This window comes from Mirounga leonina, unplaced genomic scaffold (assembly GCF_011800145.1).
Source record: "Mirounga leonina isolate KUSES-001 unplaced genomic scaffold, KU_Mleo_1.0 Mir_129, whole genome shotgun sequence".
NCBI classification, from domain to species: domain Eukaryota; kingdom Metazoa; phylum Chordata; class Mammalia; order Carnivora; family Phocidae; genus Mirounga; species Mirounga leonina.
Window position 1 is genome coordinate 60,098,336 of NW_023270323.1, and position 18,279 is coordinate 60,116,614.

The following is an 18,279-nucleotide window of genomic DNA, read 5'->3' on the forward strand; positions in this document are numbered from 1 at the left end:
TTTTTATATGTGTTTTCTGTTAATATATAAAAGATAATGTAAGTACAACTGATCAAGACCCTTTTCCTCCCTAATTATCACCATAAATATTTAAATATCAATTTCTTCTCTTTCATTTATTCTTTTTTTTTTTTATTTTTTTTTATTTTTTAGAGAGCGAGCGAGAGAGAAACAGCATGAGAGGGGCGAGGGTCAGAGGGAGAAGCAGGCTCCCCGCTGAGCCGGGAGCCCGATGTGGGACTCGATCCCAGGACCCTGGGATCATGACCTGAGCCGAAAGCAGACGCTTAACCATCTGAGCCACCCAGGCGCCCTCTTTCATTTATTCTGTAGAATGCTTGACATCACAAATTAAAATTTGTTGCTTTATAATTTAACTGAGTAAGAAACTTTTTCTTAAGGAAAGAAAACAGATTAGAGTCTAATTTGATCTAATTTTTATGAACTTACAGAAGGATGAGAAGAGATGGAATGGAGTCTGAAGAAGAAACGCACATACATCTCACGGAATATCTGATACAATTTGGAAGGTTCATGGTAGAGAAAACAAAGCGGTGCAACTGAAAGAATAAAGAAATTAATCGATAACGTTGCAGAACTATTAAAACTTTAGAAAATAAATTAATGAAACATGAAAGAATAAATCAGTATTTTATAGTAATATTCATTCAAAGACAAGTTTAAAGTCATATATATTGCTTCTTCATGTTGAAAAGGAAATATATACACATGTAAAAAGTTCAGTCATTAAAAATTATAAAGAAAGGGGTAATTAAAAACTACCATAATCCCAACTTAACGGAATGACACAATGGAATTACATATAGAGGGATATTAAAAATTCAAAGTAACTTTAAAATCTATGTAAAGTCAAGTCTCTTTTTTTTTAATTGAAATAGTAAGAAAGTGAGACACAGGCAATTCATTTTCACTTTGTCCACAAAGGATCCAGAAAGTTTTTCAAAGTTTTTTATTTTGGAAGTCAGGTAAGTAAAATACAAGATGATTTATGACTAGCGTTTAGAATCATGGTCTTCAACTCATTCAATTTGAAAATAAAAATTCTGATTAACAGTTTAGACTATTAGTCCTTGAGACTGGCGTATCTCACATGTACAAAGACAGTTTTTATGGACTCATAATAAAACAACTCTCAGGCAGAGGATTTATTTCTCTAATGAATGTTGAATTAAGTTCTCCTTTGCACCAATTCTTGGCAATTAAGCACAGGTGGGTCAACTCAATCAGACATCCCACAACTGAATATCAGAAAGTCCTAATCTCAGATGCTGATACGACAACATGATTATTCTGGACTGACATGGTCATGCTTCTCATCTTTTCAAACCTTGAGAATTTTATGCAGCATGAACATATTTACAATGCAGATACATAAAACTGTACTACCTAAATATTAATTTTAAAACACAGTAACTTACTGAGTAATCTTAGCTATGATATAAAACGGACAAGTTAGAAATTCTCAGGCTCCATAATCCATCAGTACTGCCCCTGAGGGCAGTAGGTATTAAGTTATCAGGGAAAGCAATAAGCCAACTCAACTCAATTCCTTTTGACAAAGTGAAAGGAAAAATGATTTAAAAAATTTTAAATTCTTACAAATATAAAAATTCAATTATCTGGAATAAATGGCAGTGCACAGTATTACAGATGAGTAAATCATCAAAAGCTAGCATTGCAAGGGAGAGATTTCACTTTTTCTGAAGGGGAAAAGAGAGAGAAATCAATTTTAGGGGAGTAAATAAATACCTACAAAAATAAGCTACTTTTATATATAGAGAAAAAAATTACATTATATACATACACATTCAAAAACTGACAGGCATAACTTTCCATTTTAAAACTAACTTTAAAAACTTATTTTACTACCAAAATAAATTGCTATTTATTAAAATAGCCCAAATTAAGGTATTCTACATATTTAAAAAGAATAATTCATATTCCAATTGCAACAACCTAAGAAAAAGCAATGTGGAATAAATACATGGCATTATTATAAATTCAAAGTGAAGCTCTGAAATTTATTTACCTTTTTAGGCATATTTTTTCCTTTAACTTTGAAAGTTATTGAAATGTAAAAACCTAAAATCTGAGTCTAAAGATTTTATGGGTTCAGTACTCATTAATTATCATTTCTAGTGAAGGAATAAAAGAGAATTTTAAAATCAGCACTTTTTTTACAAACATGTATAATACAAAACCTCTACAATCAGTTATTATTCAAGATACCCCTACTGTTTGTGTTGAATTCCTTTATATAGCTATGAAATGGAAAAGACTTTAGTCCTTTATATGTGATATGTAAGAAATCTACATGAGTTTACTTTCTATTTAAAGCACATTTCCCTATTTTGTTCTTCCATAAAAATGAATTAGCTCATTATCTTTTTAATCAATTAAATATGCTACCATAGGAATTTCTTTGTGAAATCATTAACACACTATACCTACAATAACTTCATTAATCTGCATAAACGGGAGAGGAGAAGGCCAGTTTAAAAATAAAAAGTTTTGAATCAGTTTTTAAATGAGAGAAGTAGTATAATTCTGAAGAAACACAGAAGCTAAACCTGAAGTAGCAAAGCACAACGCGGCGCCCCTTGGGGACGCTTTCCGGTTATTCTGGTGTATACTGGTTCTGAGTAAGTGTTGTTGCTAAGGTGCGTGGCTGCTTCACGTACAAAGAAACTGTATCAAACATTTTGCCTCATCTACTTCCTTAGGAACATTAGACCTTAGCCTACTTAAGTGACCAGACGTGTGAATAAGCAGAGTCGGAGTCAATGATGTATTTTGTTCCCTAAGAATCGCTAGATTTAAACCTTCATGACATCATTAATGTCCTCCAAATCACTCAAGTTCACTTTTTAAAAACTGTTTACTTGAAAAATTCTCGCAGTTGGAATTAAAATAGACAGATAACAGGCTAACACTTTTATTATTAGATTTAAAAATTTATATTCTTAACCTTTTTGGGGTTTTTTATTTTAAATTCCTCACATATTTATAAAAGAGAAATGTGCTGAAAGGTCATTATAACGTTATGTATTATGTTATGAAATTTTGGTTGCTCAAGAGAATAAAGCAGAGTGCCTTGTAATTCAAGCCTGTGATCAACACCATCAAGGGTAGCATAATGCAAAGTTCCTAGGTCTTCCGAACCCTTTTCGTTGTCTGCTAGTTTTAAAAGTCTTAGGTTATGCCATTCACCATATTGTCTGATGTTGAACACAGAGGGGCTTTTACAAAGAGAAGTGTTAACGTGTCGCTGATTCTTTTTATAAAAGTAAAACATTAAGGTATTTCTGTTTAGTGTAAAGGTGGGGAGGTAACAGTTGGGGTGACAACACTTTTCAACATGTTTATATGTAATGTGTGATAATTTAAAAATTAAATTGCATTAAGGGGTAGAGCATTCTTCCTTTTGCTCATCTTCATCAAGTTTCTTGCATTCCTCCTTCAGTGACACCTGAGGACGGAAATGCATTCAGGGTTCTCACGCCTGCACATGCGCTTTTCACATGGTCCCTCAAGACATGCGAGCCTTCAGTGAAACCTGCTGTCTCTGCCAGCAGTCTGGAGAAAGCATAGACTCAAACTCAGTGTTGGCCCTCCCTTCACATTCTTTCTGACCTATTATTTGTTTAAAAGACTTAGGAGAATTAGTTCAGGAATTTAAGCAACCTCATTTTCCACCTATGAGAACTAAATATTAACATGTATCTCTAGTTTCCTTCAGATTAGAACCTGGTCAACACAGAAGCACTTTCACAATATGTTCTAATTTTAATTTGTTAAGCAATCATCATCTGACAAATCGTGATGACCCTTAATTTTTAAAAAAATTTAATTGGAGATATAAACAAATACTAAACTCAGTGTTTAAAAATGTTCACAATAACTTGTTAAGTGGGTGGGTGATGTGGTATAAAGTATGATCTTCATGTTTAATTTTCTAAAGTGTGATAAAAACAGTGAATATTTTAAAGCTCAACTTACCATACATTGAAAATCCATGGAAAGGGATTACACCTAAAAAAAATATAAAAAAATGTTTCTTTTCAATTAGTATACCCACTGAGTTACTAGGTAAGCTTGAGAGGATTAAAACTGAAAATAGAAAGGTTTCCTATTTTTGCTTCAACTTTGTTCATGAATGTCAGAAAGACTTAGTGAGAGTAACCAACAACAAAAAAATGCTTTTTAATACTTGTATAAAAACAAACTAGAAGTTTTCAATATATATCCACTTAACTTTCTATTGATAATGTTGAAAAACTAAAACTATGAATATGTTACAAAAACAAGACAGAAACAGAACAAGGCAGATCACTGAACTAAGTTTAAGAACAAATTACAATGGTCTCAGAAAGTCAATAGATTATGTCCTTCCTGAAACAACTTCATCCTGTATATTAGAATCCAATCTGTTAAAAAGATTAAGTGGTTGGCTTACACAAACCAGCTGGGTAACCTCAGGAAAGTCACCGAACTTCCTGAGTTACAGTAACTGCTTGTCATGCACAGGAACTAAGACTGTCTCTGAAATATCACCTAGCTCTAAAATTCTATGTTTAACAATTATGCCTAGAGCAAACACAGAAAAATTTGTGAGATCTAAAGAAAACTGGACATAGAAGGACCTTCCAGTTTAAGAATCTTTACCAACTTAAAGGTCTTTTGCTTCTAGAAACTGAAAAAATTTAAAACCAGATTAGATTCACATTACAAGTCAACATTCCTAATGACGTGATAGCCACCAGCTCGAATTCCAAGGAGCACTTAGAACGAGGGCCCACACACCTCTTTCTTCAAGTTTCTCTCTCTGCTTATATCTTTGGTTGAGTCTCTTTTTCTTCTTATGAATGATCATCTTTTTCTACCTTCCCTCTCTGCTGCTTAATTTTATTTCTTTTACTAATTATAGGCTTTTAACAAATAATAAAAAAGTCTGTCTTTTCTAACTTTTCTACAATAAAATTGTTGACATCTGAAAAAAAAAACTGAGAGGAAAATGAGTTAATAAATAGACATATTTTAATGCTTTACAGAAATGTAAGTACATATTACATTTTTCTAAATACTAGATCTCAAAGCAGGTGGCTATTGTACAAAATCCCTATATTCTTACTGCAAAAACCCTTTTTCTTTCCTCTGTAAGCTACTGCAGCAACATTTGAACAAGCAGGTTAAGGTAGTCAGAAATGGAGTTGTTACTATTATTATTTTCATCTTCTACAAATATGTATTAAGGATCTGCTAAGGATAGGAATACCCTAGTCCAGACAAGCCACTTCTAATTAGGAAGCTTATTGTGAGTGAATTCATGAACTACCAAGCAGGGAAAAGGGATGCATACATTAAGACGACTATTGGCTAATTGCACTTCCCTCACATTTTCCTCAAGTTCTGAAATCTACAGCTGCTCTATAAGCAGCTAGGTTATAAGCTATTTGAGGCAAGGGGCACAATTCATACTGTGTATTATCTTCAGCACCCATCACAGTATCTTTTACAAAATAAGATATAAACTGATGGAAATTTGAGCATTTATAATCAAGTCTTCTAAATAAAATACTAAAGTACAACAGAGAACAAACTAATGGTTGCCAGGGGGAGAGAGTAGGGAGGGGCATAGGCAAAATGGGCGAAGGGGAGTGGGGGAAACAGGCTTCCAGTTATGGAATGAGTAAGTTACGGAGATGAAAGGCACAGCATAGGGAATATAGTCAGTGGTATTGCAATAATGCTCTATGGTGACAGACAGGCGCTATACTTGTGAGCATAGCATAGTGTGCAGACTTATCCTATCACCCTGTTGGTCACCTGAAACTAATGTAACATTGCGTGTCAATGATACCCATATAAAAAAAAAATTAAAAAGTGAAAAAAACATTGAAGTGTAAGATTCATTTATGAATAAGTAATTAACACGTAGGACAGGAAGTTCTCAAAAACTCAGTTTTTAAATTAGAAATGGCCAATGAAATCCTACAGATGTGAATATGAATTCTGTGTGACTCTAGGCAAGTTACTGACACTCTCTGAGTCTCTATTTTCATTTTTTAAAATGGAGATAAACAAGACCAACTTCACTGAGCTGTTCTAAAGCACCTGTGAGTTAATGTCCTTAAAGTGCAATAGTCCAGTATTTAGGACACAGGAGATGCTCAACAACCATAGCTATTTTATGGTCTCAGAAGGGAGAGCACCACTTTTAAGTATCAGCTTAAACCTAAGAATATCTTTTTTTGGTAAGTATTAGATAAGGGTTTACTTCAGCTTAATCAAGATTAACCAGGGCTTACGATTCCAAAAAAGCGTGCACGGTCTGCTCTGTTGAAGAAGGACAAAGTGAAATTCTGGCAGACAAAAGTAGAAGGCATAAGAAGCAGTAAAGAATCCATTAACACTCTCAGGCACATATCGCCTAGAACATTTCTTTGATCTCAGAGGTTGTCATGTTCTTGGCCAGTTTTCCAAAATCCTTTCCTTTGTCTCTCATCACTTCAGCCTTTCGGGGGTCAAGTTTCATGCGTGTGGCCGTCATCCAAGAGTACTTCTAACAGGCGTTGGGATGCTTGGGACACCATCTCTTCTCTGGCCTTAGAGTTCTGCAAGTCTGCCATAACTGATTATTTTAAGATACTAAGCTTCCTTTGTCTATGTAAAGAAAGTCTAAAATATGAACTGCCTGTCCCATTCAATAGGAATAACTTTCTAAAGTAATGGTTTCATGGACCTTTGACATAGCTCAGAATGGTAAGCATGGTCAACAAAAATAAATCTTGAACTAGATAAGATATAAATAGTAAATATGACTCAGAAAATACACCAAATATTAACATGCTTTGCACTTACTAAATATTTTCCCTTCATTTCCTCACTATCTCTATTAATACGTAGCACTTTTAATTGTATCACAGCTCTCACATCTGACTCACTTTAACATCATTCCAAAGTTTTATACTCCTTCATTTGGGATTACTTAGTACAGTTTATTTAATTCATTTGTGGAAATAATCATTCCCTTTGGTTATTCTCATTCTACATGTAGCCTACAGGTAAGAGTTGGCATTAGGACAACAGTTACGTTGTTTTCTAGCTATTTCTGTTATCTTTCTGAATTAGAACTTCAGAATATGACTTTGTTACTTTATTTCATAATTAAAATTTCCCAAATACTGGAACGCAACCATATTTAAAGATCAATCTAAAAATCATACTTTAAATACAATTTTCATTAGGCTTTCAATTTATGTCTAAAGTTACACATCAAATAAATTTTGGATTATGAAATGTTTTTAATTTATTTAATTAATAAAGATGACAAAGTACATTGCTATTTATCAACTTGACACTTGTAAGAGGATTTATTTATTTATTTATTTATTTTTTAAAGATTTTATTTATTTATTTGACAGAGAGAGACAGTGAGAGCAGGAACACAAGCAGGGAGAGTGGGAGAGGAAGAAGCAGGCCTCCTGAAGAGCAGGGAGCCCGATGCAGGACTCAATCCCAGGACCCTGGGATCATGACCTGAGCCGAAGGCAGACGCTTAACGACTGAGCCACCCAGGTGCCCCACTTGTAAGAGGATTTAAAATGACATATTGTCACTATGTGTTCCAAGAGGCTTTCCTAATCTTTGTTGTGAGGGGCTGTCCTGTGTACGGTAGAATGTTTAACAGCATCCCTGGCCTCTATTCACGAGATACTGGTAAAACCTCGCTTCCCCTGGCTCTGACAACCAAAAGTGTCCACAGACATTGGCAAATGTTTCCAGGGGGAGGGTGAGTGGGGCATGGAATTGCCCTTGGTTGATAACCACTGATCCAGAGTCCCCGAACTCCTCTGCCTAATGTCACTAGCAACTAATTATTTTCTCTTTTCTTGTAGGAAACAAACGGTATTAGCAAATTGTGGTGTTTGTTATTGAAGTCTCAGTCAGATCTATGTCTTGTCCCCTTGCTTGTATTCTTGTTCCTCTATATTCTTCTGTATTCACTCCCTCATTCATTTGCTCTCTCATTCAACAATATTTACTGAGCAGTGACTTTATGCCACGCATGATTCTCAATGTTGGTCATCAAAAGGTCCTTGTTCTCTTGGAACTTACATTAGAGTGACATTTTTATTCCACATAGTAGTAAGGATGATCTCTGAATTGGAGAAGAGATGTCACTGAGAAGAGTAGAGTAGGGAACTCCAAAACTCCATCCCTTTGCTAAAGCGATGGCTAGAACTGTTAGATCAACTTCTTTTGAGTTCTGGAATCTAATAATAATAATAAACCTTACAACCAAGGAAATGCTTAATAAAAAAAAAGCTGCTGAATTTTGGAAAGAGAGCATTGTGATATTTTAATTTACCCTACCTACCATTGCCCATTGTCCATGACGATATAGCCCCCCATGTTCCTGAGGCAGCTTGCTGGGCCCAGAGTGAACAATATGGATCTTGAATCGAAAAACTGTGGCTGTGTGCCTTGACCTGTCTAGTAGCTACCTGAGGGACTAGGCTGAAGCGGCCTACCCACTATCAAAAGCCTGTAAGTGCAAACATACTCCCTGCCGCTCCCTGGGGCAGCAAGGACAACAGATGAGGCAAGCAGTAGACAGATTGATAACCTTGGGAAGGAAGAGGCTGGGGAAGGATAAAGGCTTTGAAAAACTTCTCTCTATTCAGGGGAATCTAGAAAAGACCTAAGAAGCACTTCAGCTTTCACTTCTGCCAGACTCCTAGGCTCTGCATAGGCAGGAAGCGAAGGCTACGATAGAACTACAAATGGCCTCACTAAGCCTTGAAGGAGTACCAGTCTGCAAAGCCTGGGGTAATTTTTTTTTTCTTTTGGTTTCAGATGTTCAAGGAAATCTCTGTCAAATTATCAGCTGACCACTCAACTGATGGAACAGAGACTTTAGTGGGCACTCAATACAAAAAACACAATCCTGACAAAAGCAGTTTAGGAAAGTCACTAAACAAACAATTGGCTCACAACAAGCAACAACAACAAATTCTGGGGAGGGAAGACAATCTGGTTCTAGTTACCACACTCTAATAGTCGAGATATCTAGTTATCAACAAAAAATTTACCAGGTGTGCAAAGAAAGAAGAAAGTATAGCCCAAGGGGATCAGGAATACACTTATCATGATGAGCACTGAGTAATGTATGGAAGTGTTGAATCACTATATTGTACACCTGAACTAATATAACACTGTATGTTAACTAATTGCAATTAAAATTCTTAAAAAAGGATAGCTCATTCACAGGAAAACAAGAAAGTAACAGAAATTGTCCCTGAGGAATCAGCCCAGACACTGGACTTACTAGACAAAACTTTCGATCAACTGTCTCCCTATCTGACCTGGTCCCTAAGTCTCCTACCTCACCTTATACCAGATTATGTTTTGCTCACTGTCACCAGTCATGCTGGCCATCTTGTTCTTCGAACCATCAGGTATGGCCCTGTCTTAGGCCCTTCACCATGCTATATATTCCCTCTGGAAGGTTCTTCTCCTACCTCTTTGAACAGCTCACTCTGCATATTCTGGTCTCTGTCCATATTCTACCTCCTCAGAAGTACTTTTCCTGATCACCTGACCTAAAATAGCCACGCCCCCCACTATCAATTTCTGTTTCCCTTCATTGTTCATGTCCTCACTCTCTGAAATTATTTTCATTAGCTATTTATTTACTTGCTTATTGTTTGCCTCCCTCCCTCAAATGTAAGCTCCTTGACAGCAGGTACTTCGGGTTATTACTGAAGATCACCCAGCTAGAATAGAAGAGGGAGCCAGAGCAGGACTAAAGTATTAAATGAATAAATAAAGACAAATTATATAAAGTGAACAAAAAATAAAAACAAGAGAAGCTTATATAATTCCTGTGAAGAGTCTCCTCAGCTCAGACATTTTGCCTACCGGTTGTTTAGTGACTCTACTACAGAAAGCCTGTCCACTAACAAGGCCTCAAATGAGGTGAGAGGGTAATGTCCAATGCCACAGTGGTCTGTCATTTCAACCCTAGGAAAGGAGATACAGGGAGGAGGTGCCCCTGTGTAAGCACCTGCCCGGTCAGGGATGGGGAGTGTGTCAGTGAGCTGTAGGCCAGCCTCTCTGTGTGGGCCCCTGAGACCAAGAAAGCCAGGTCAGTTCTGGTGGCAGTGGTGGTAGAGGTATCCTTAAAATTTTATTTTATTTTTTTATTTTTTAGATTTTATTTATTTATTATTTGCAAGAGAGAACACGTGGAGAGGAGAGGCAGAGTGAGGGGGAGAAGCAGGCTCTCCCCTGAGCAGGGAGCCCGACGTGGGGCTCGATCCCAGGACCCCGAGATCACGACCTGAGTCGAAGGCAGACGCTTAGCTGACTGAGCCACCCAGGCGCCCCAGAGGTGTCCTTAAGATTTTAAAGTAATCCTATCTTTGGCAGAAGTGAGTAATATAAAATGTTGCTTTGTATTGCCTTACGTAAAGAATTACAGGACAGCACACTGACTAGTCTTTGTCTCTTCTTACTCTGCAATTTCAGACTCAATTGCCCAGAGAGGAAAGTTCTCTCTGATTCTGGTAACATTCTAAAATAACCTGAAAGAAGAAATTATTCTGAAGAATTAAGTTTATGAACAGCTGTAGGTTTACCCCATTTAGCAGTAAACTATTTTTATTCTGAATGAAAATCTTCCCAGAACCTATTCTACACATCTACTTTTTCAATATATTAGCCCCTTCCTTTTCTTCTAAAAGACACTTCAGTGTACACAGTAACACTTCCCAAGGTAACAGGGCATGGTGATCAAGAATACGGAAGTCAAAGAGCTTTGGGTTCAAATCCTGGCTTCGACACTCGCCAGCTGGGCAAGTTGACACGCTATGCCTCAGCTTCTTTATCTGTAAATAGGGATAATATTCATACCTGCCTCAGAAGGTACCTGCCTTGCAAGGATTAAGTGAATGAGCACATGCAATGTGCTTAGCATGCTGCCTGGAACACAGCTGCTGCTGAGGTTACCGTGATCATTATTACAGCAATATTTTTCCTTGGTGCCTTGAGTTCCTAACAAAAGTCTTAAATTATGATAGTAGGCTACAACCCAGTGAGACCTTTTAAAGAGCTTTTACATAAAATGGTCCCAGACTGATTTTCTGGAGTGCTCTTATGTGCTGGTTTATAGTTTTTCTGTTTTCCTTTGTGAAGCCTCTGATTTTCACTTCTACTGTTGTTATTAGGGTCCCGTTCCACGCTTCCAGTTTCGTACGGGGCGGGGGGCATAAACAGTGGTAAACCAAGCTTGTTGGGCATGTGTGTTAAGTAAAAGCTAAAATGTTCTTTTTTTTTTTTTTTAAGATTTATTTATTTGAGAGAGGGAGCATGCACATGAGCAAGCGAGGGGAGGGGCAGAGGGAGAGGGAGAGAAACCCCAGCAGACTCCTCGCTGAGCTCAGAGCCTGATGCTGGGCTCAATCTCACAACCCCGAGATCATGACCTGAGCTGAAACCAAGAGTTGGATGCTTAACCGACTGTGACACCCAGGGGCCCCAAGCTAATATGTTCTAAACTAAGTTGAAAAAGCTCTCCTAGGAATGGAGAGAGGAGAAACTTGATGCCACGGACACCTCTTTGGGCTCTTCAGAGGTATTTTTCCTTTGATTTCCTGACTCTTCGATAAACATAAAAAGTTATCTGAAAATTAGGTTTCTGAGGAGGCAGAAGTATAACATAAATAAATGTTAAAATTAAAAATCCTGTAATTTAGTTCAAATAAATACTCATTAAACTCCTACGATGACTAGATGCTGGGAGAACAAAAACGAATATGGCCTTACACCTCAAGGAGCTTGCAATCTAGAGGAGAAGATAAAGCATAAACAAATAATATCAAGACAATATACCAAGAGATATCAAAGATTTTCACACTGGATACCATGGGAGCCTAAAGAAAGAGTCCTTAACCTAATGTGGGGATGTGGGGAAGGCTTCCTGAAAAGCTTCCTGAGGTGAGGCCTGAGAGCAGGTGAAGAAAACCTTCTCCACACACCAGAATGGAGAGGTAATGAGGCAAGAAGCAGCACGGAGCTCTGAGAGAGTATGTAGAGGTGCATGTGCATGTATGTAGCTAATCATTTGATATGGCTATGATAAAAAGAAAAGTGAGACAGGAAAACGGGGGATACAAAGCTAGGAGTCAGACTGAGTAGAGGTCTGAGTCAAAAGAGGTCCCTGAACGCCAGGCCAAAAGGCCATTAGACATTACTTGTGAAGAGATGGGAAGCCATTAAGAAAACTTTAAGGAGAAAAATGGCAATTTTTAGATTTTCCTTTTAGATGTAAAACTCAGACAGCACTGTGAAAAATAAAGCAAAGTTAGAAAAGGTTGGAAAAAGAGAGACCAGTGAGGTGTCTATTATAATTAATAAGCTAGAGATGGTAGAGCCTGGCTGAGGACAAGGCAGCAGTTATGGTGAGGAAGAGAGGGAGGAGAGGTTCCAGGTGCGTTTTAAAGATAAAATTGGATGGTCCTGGTGACTTATTAGATGAGGGGGATGCAAGACTGAGAGGAGACAAGGATGACTACCTGGCTTTAGGCCTTGAATGACTGGTTAGATAAGAGCACAATGAGCTGAGAGAGAAATAGCACAGTTTTTGTTTTGTTCTTAATTTCATCTTGTTTTTGTTTTCTTTTTTAAATAGTGGGTATAGGAAGATAAACGAATGAGTTCATGTTGAGATATGTTAAGCCTGAGGTCATTATTATAGAGGTCATAATTGAAGATGTAAATTTTAGAGTAATGAACAAAGAGGACCAAGAAAGCAGGTAAAAAAGCCCAAGGAAAATGTGTGAACAGAAGAGCAGCAGACGAGGGGTGGGGTGGGCCATGGGAGAACTCTGGTGTTTCAAGAGGGGCAGAGGAGGATGGTCCGTGGAAGACCCTGAGAAGTCATACTGACAGGTGCATACAGAGAACAGTGCCCTGAATGACGAGTATGACCTTCACATGGAGAGGTTGACAAAGAAGCGAAATAGACCAGTAGCAGCTGCATGTTTTGAGCACTGGCTACATATCAGTCACTGTGCCCTTTTTATAGATTGTGTCTCATTTAATCCATCTGCAGCTCAGCAAAGTCATATAACTTACCCAAGGTCATAGGGTGAGCTGGCAGAACTGGGATCTGAACCCACGTCTGCTGGATTATAAAGCCCATGTTCTTAACTCTACTGGGGTGAAAGGACTTCTTCAGGATGCATTTAAAGTAGTTTTAAAAAATAGCTTTCCCTCAACTCTTAAGGTTCTGAGTTTTTTCCTGCCTTCCACTGAAATCTTTAGGTAGCTTTTATCTTGACAGTTTTTTTTTTTTCCTAATACCTTTGAGTCTATTGAAAAGTCTCATGCATTCTTGCACTTGGCTTTAAGGTAAGTTTTTAATGAAAATTTTTTTGTTGTTTTTGTTGAGAGTGGTGGCAGAGAGGAGACAAGAATAAGGAGCATGAGCAATTTAGGTTAGGGTGGAGATAACAAGGACTACTTAACATTATCATAATGAGGAATGTTCTATATTGCTTTTCCGAAAAGCAGATCTTAAAAAATGTCCAATAATTTCAAAGGAATACTTACTATCTAATGAAGTCATTACACATTTGATCACTTTATATAGTCAAAATAGATTATCTTGGTGATATATTTCTTCAAAATCTTTTTAGAGATTTTATTATTTATTTGACACAGAGAGAGAGTGCAAGAGCGCACAAGCAGGGGGACGGGTGGAAGGAGAGGGAGAAGCAGGCTCCCCGGTGAGCAGGGAGCCCCATGGGGGGCTTGATCCCAGGATCCCAGTTAAGCAGACGCTTAACTGACTGAGCCCCCCAGGCCCAGGGCCTTCCTTCGACTTCACTGCCACAGTGCTCGAATCAGTTGAGTGCATTGCCTGGTGTTAAACTTTGTTATTCTCATAATTTGACAAGTGTGGTATTTATGAAATAAAAAGATTTCATTTTCTGCTCCCCCTGCTCTCCTGCTCCCCCTGCTTGGGTGCTCTGTCAAATAAATAAATAAAATCTTAAAAAAAAAAAAAAAAAAGAAGAAGAAGAAGAAAAAAAAGGAAGGCCCTGGATGGACCCAGTCGGTGTCCCGCAGAGGAAAGTGAAGTCCCCTAGACCTAAGTCGGCTAAGCTTTCTCACAGATATCCCTACTGGTTTCAAGGAAAGCCAGGGAGGGTGTGCGTTGGCTTGCACAAACCTACCACAAACATGGGAAAGTTCACTAAAATAGGTATTCTATAGGAGGTTTACTTTAGATAACAAATTATTACCCTTCTCCACATAGACAAGGTCACATTTGTTATAGAAGTTGTAATTTTCCTATTTCCCACTAGAGGAAGCAATAGTATTACTCTTACCATTTGGTGGATAAAAGACCGCATACTCTTCTAGTCCTAGTTTTCCTGTAAGAAAAATCATAGAAGGTTTCAATGTGATCAAAATAAATCTTTAAAAATTAACTAATTTCGTGGATGTACTCATAATGGAATTTTAAAACTACTATAGTACAATCTCCTTGGACTTCATTGCAGGATATGGAATTAATTTGAAAATCTACCAGCTAATCTTTTCATACTAGCAAATCCTTTCCTCAAAGTCAATAATATAAACTTACGTATGAGCAACTGATACAAAGTAATTAAAAAAACAAATGCTTTCAACTTCCTTAAGCAGTTAAGAAGAGAAGCATCTATTTGGAAGCATGGATTTGTTTTGCTAACTATAAATAATTCTAATCTATTCATTAAAGTAAGTCCTAGGCTTTGCAATGCCTCATTAGTTTACATTCCTTTGGAATGTGCTGAAAAGTTAAAAATTAAATGTCTGAAACCATATAGTGGTAATATTTTCTGAATCCTAAAATAGTTCATGTGGTCCAAGAATGAGGCTAAATATTGGAAATCAGAATTGTTTCAGAAAATTAAAGTAACTTCAGCATAATCAAATGTTTAAAGTAGTTTTTAAAAAGAGCTTTCCCTCAACTCTTAAGGTCCTGAGTTTTTTCCTGCCTTCCACTGAAATCTTTAGGTAGCTTTCATCTTGACAGTTTTTTTTTTTTTTTTTTTTTCTAAGACCTTTGAGTCTATTGAAAAGTCTCATGCATTCTTGCACTTGGCTTTAAGGTAAGTTTTTAATGAAAAAATTTTTTTTTGTTTTTGTTGAAAGTGGTGGCAGAGAGGAGACAAAGAATAAGGAGCATGAACAATTTAGGTTAGGGTGGAGATAACAAGGACTGAGCTTGTGAGTAAGGAAAGAATGGAATAATGAAAAGTGGACGTGAGAGAGAGAGAGAGGGAGAGAGAGAGGGAAAGAGATATGGATGGTACAGAATGGGTACTAAATACGGGGCTAGTGAAAACCCTTGTAAAGTTCTAAGTGATAAGAGACTGGGAGCATCTGTTGTTCTATTGGTGTGACTCTGGTGGACTTCCGGATGAGGACTGGTCACCAGAACGACCAAGTCATGATTAGAACCTTGGAATTTTCAGCCCTGTCTGCCATTTTCCAGAGAGGGGGACAGGTGCTGGAAATGAGATTAATAACTGATCATGCCTAGGCGAGGAAGCCTCCATAAAATCCCAGTAGTAAGGCATTCAGAAAGGTTCCAGGTAGGCAGACACATCAACACTGGGAGGATGACACACCACCACTCCATGGGGGCAGAAGCTCCTATGCTCAGGACACTCCCAGAACTCGCCCTGTGTATGCTTCATCTGGCTATTCATCTGTCTTATCATGCCGTTTAATAAACTGGCAGAGGTACATGTTTCCCTGGGTTCTGTGAGCTGCTCTAGCAAATTAACTGAAAAGCAGGTTGTTGGCCGCCCCCCAATCTGTAGCCGGTTGGTTAGAAGTACAGTGGGTAGCATAGGCCGGTCCTAGGGCAGGGGTTGTAGTAATCAGGCTGACAGACTTGGGAGGTATAGGAGAAACAGTTTCTTTCTTTATGGGAACAGCAGAACGATCATACACAATGGGGTTATAAGCTTTCAGTGCTGGGTGTTCACCACTTAATAAAAAGGAGAAATTGAGAAAGGCTTCCAGCTGAAATTAGATCTGTTGTCAGGTGATAGTAGGATATTGAAATAGTAATATCTTGTAGGCAGCTAGTGATAGAGAAGAAAGCCCTCAAATAGAAATTAGAGAGCTAATAGCATATAAATTACATCAAATTTTAAATGTGGTAGACCATTTTGAGGGAAGGAATAGAGAAGGGAAAAAAAAGTAGAAAAAGCAAATTTGTGTGATAAACTCGTAGTTAGGAGGGAAAATAAAAGTCAACAGAGATGACAAAAACAGCAACGGAGGGGAGGGTAAACAGGGAAGATAAAGGAGGTAACTCTAAGTGCTGCTTCTGAGAACCACTTGCCTGTGATTGTGATGAGTTGCTCAGGCCCTGATGTGAGTAGGAGTGAAAGTATGGTTACAATAATCTGAGAGAAATCTTATTAAGTACTTTACAATAAAAGAAAAATTAACAACACCAATAAATGCTATAAAATATGTCTTGGTATGATTTTGTAAGTCTTAAAGAATACTTCCTTTATGTAACTAAAATTTTACCTCTTATGTATGATTTTGGTGGTGAAGCACTGTTGTACGCAAAATGACCCAACACAGATGTATCCCGGGAAAAACAAAGTAATACCTGGGTACAACAGTGGAAGAAACAAACAATTAAGCACTGTTTTATAACAGGTAATTCATTGCTTTTTCCCTGCTCGGGAGGCACAGAGGTAGACTCTTTCCAGTTCAATGTTGTGCCTGGAAATGGGAGGAGTGCCCTCTATTAGTACACCTATGCTAAGTGTTATAGTGGATGCCAAGGGTGATGGCCAAAATTCACCCAAAGATTTCTCACTGTCAGCCACACAAACCTTGAACAACAGCAGATAATGTAAGTTACTACCAGTTGATTCTTTTATTGTTTTCTACCTGGAAGAGAGAAGCAGCTGGGAGAAATTTAACCCAGGGACAAATGCGTAGCGGGGACCGTAGTTAATTACAGTGCCACAGAGTAGTCTGGGAAGTGCAGGAAACTGGACCTAGAGTCTCTGCAGGAATGCAGCAGCCGGTGGTTGGGCATGTCAGGGTGGGAGGAAAGGTAACTCGTGGCATCTAGAAGGGATGGCAGCTGGAGAACAAGTGGCAGCCCAATACAGGTTAGGAGGTGGGTGTCCTGCCCAGCAGGTGGAGTGTGGCATCTGCCTGGAGACGAAAACAGGAAGGGCAGAAAGTCAGAATCAAAGATGTCCTCTGGAGGAACTGGGTTGCTGACACCAGCTTGGAACTTGGGGGCAGGAGATCCATCCCAAGGTGATCAGTGACAGGAAATCTGGGTCCTGGTATTGGAAGACCTGGGATTCAAAAGACGTTACTGAGAAAAGAATTGGAAATGACAGGAAAAGGCAGACGCCCAGTTAACAAAGTAGAGGCACAAGGTCAGGACTGGACTAGCAGCAGGAGCCAATGGAGAAACTGTGGGTCCAAGGCATAAGAAGGGGCCCCAGCTTTAGAAAAAAGAATAGATAAGGAGACTGAGCATCAGTAAGCCCAATGGTGAAATGTGTACCAACCATTGCCACTGATTTATTTTTATTATATTTTAAAAGACATACAAGCAATACAAGGTTATGGTAAAAATCAGAAGTACAGATCATCAAAAAAGGACTTCTGGTCTCTAGGTGGGCCCCTAAGCCCACCTGTGTTAACATTCTGATGCTTATCCTTTCAGACTACTCTTATACATACACACATTTTTCAAACAGCAGAAGTATGTATGTTGTTCTATAATCTATTTTTTCTCAATAATATAAATATTCCCTGCCCACATTTTTTAATGCTGCAGAAAATGTGCCACTATAGGGATAAACAATAGTTAATTTAACCTGTCCTTTATTGTTGAACACTTAAGTATTTCTGCTTTTCGCCAACTATAAACAATGCTTCAGTAAACTTCCCTATAGCTAAATATTTATGTACGGCTTTATTGAAATCCCTAAAACTGGACTAGCTGTCTGGTCAAAGCAATGGGCATTGTAAATCTAGAACTTTTGATACACATTGCCAAACTGTCCTCTAGATAGAGTTTGTTTTCTCTTTGTTTTTAATAAATACAGCAATAACATAGTGCACCTTTTCTATTATTCTTTTTTTTTTTAAGATTTTATTTATTTATTTATTTATTTATTTATTTATTTATTTATTTATTTATTT

General features: G+C 37.8%; 1 protein-coding gene and 1 long non-coding RNA gene across 5 annotated transcripts in view; both read right to left on the reverse strand.

Moving 5' to 3' along the window:
- The window catches only part of TBC1D19 (TBC1 domain family member 19), a 167,988-nt gene that overhangs the window by 23,739 nt on the left and 125,970 nt on the right, over positions 1 to 18,279 (reverse strand). For all 4 annotated transcript variants that reach the window (XM_035005183.1, XM_035005184.1, XM_035005181.1 and 1 more), the window contains 4 exons: positions 16,627 to 16,711; positions 14,421 to 14,465; positions 4,021 to 4,053; positions 451 to 560 (listed from right to left, as the gene is read on the reverse strand). In XM_035005183.1, the coding sequence (XP_034861074.1) occupies positions 451 to 560; positions 4,021 to 4,053; positions 14,421 to 14,465; positions 16,627 to 16,711 (273 nt within the window). The remainder of the gene's footprint in view (positions 1 to 450; positions 561 to 4,020; positions 4,054 to 14,420; positions 14,466 to 16,626; positions 16,712 to 18,279) is intronic.
- Positions 17,026 to 18,279, reverse strand: part of LOC118010643 — a 10,612-nt gene continuing 9,358 nt past the window's right edge. Inside the window, exon 2 of the long non-coding RNA XR_004679277.1 lies at positions 17,026 to 17,271. This is a non-coding gene — a long non-coding RNA (uncharacterized LOC118010643). The remainder of the gene's footprint in view (positions 17,272 to 18,279) is intronic.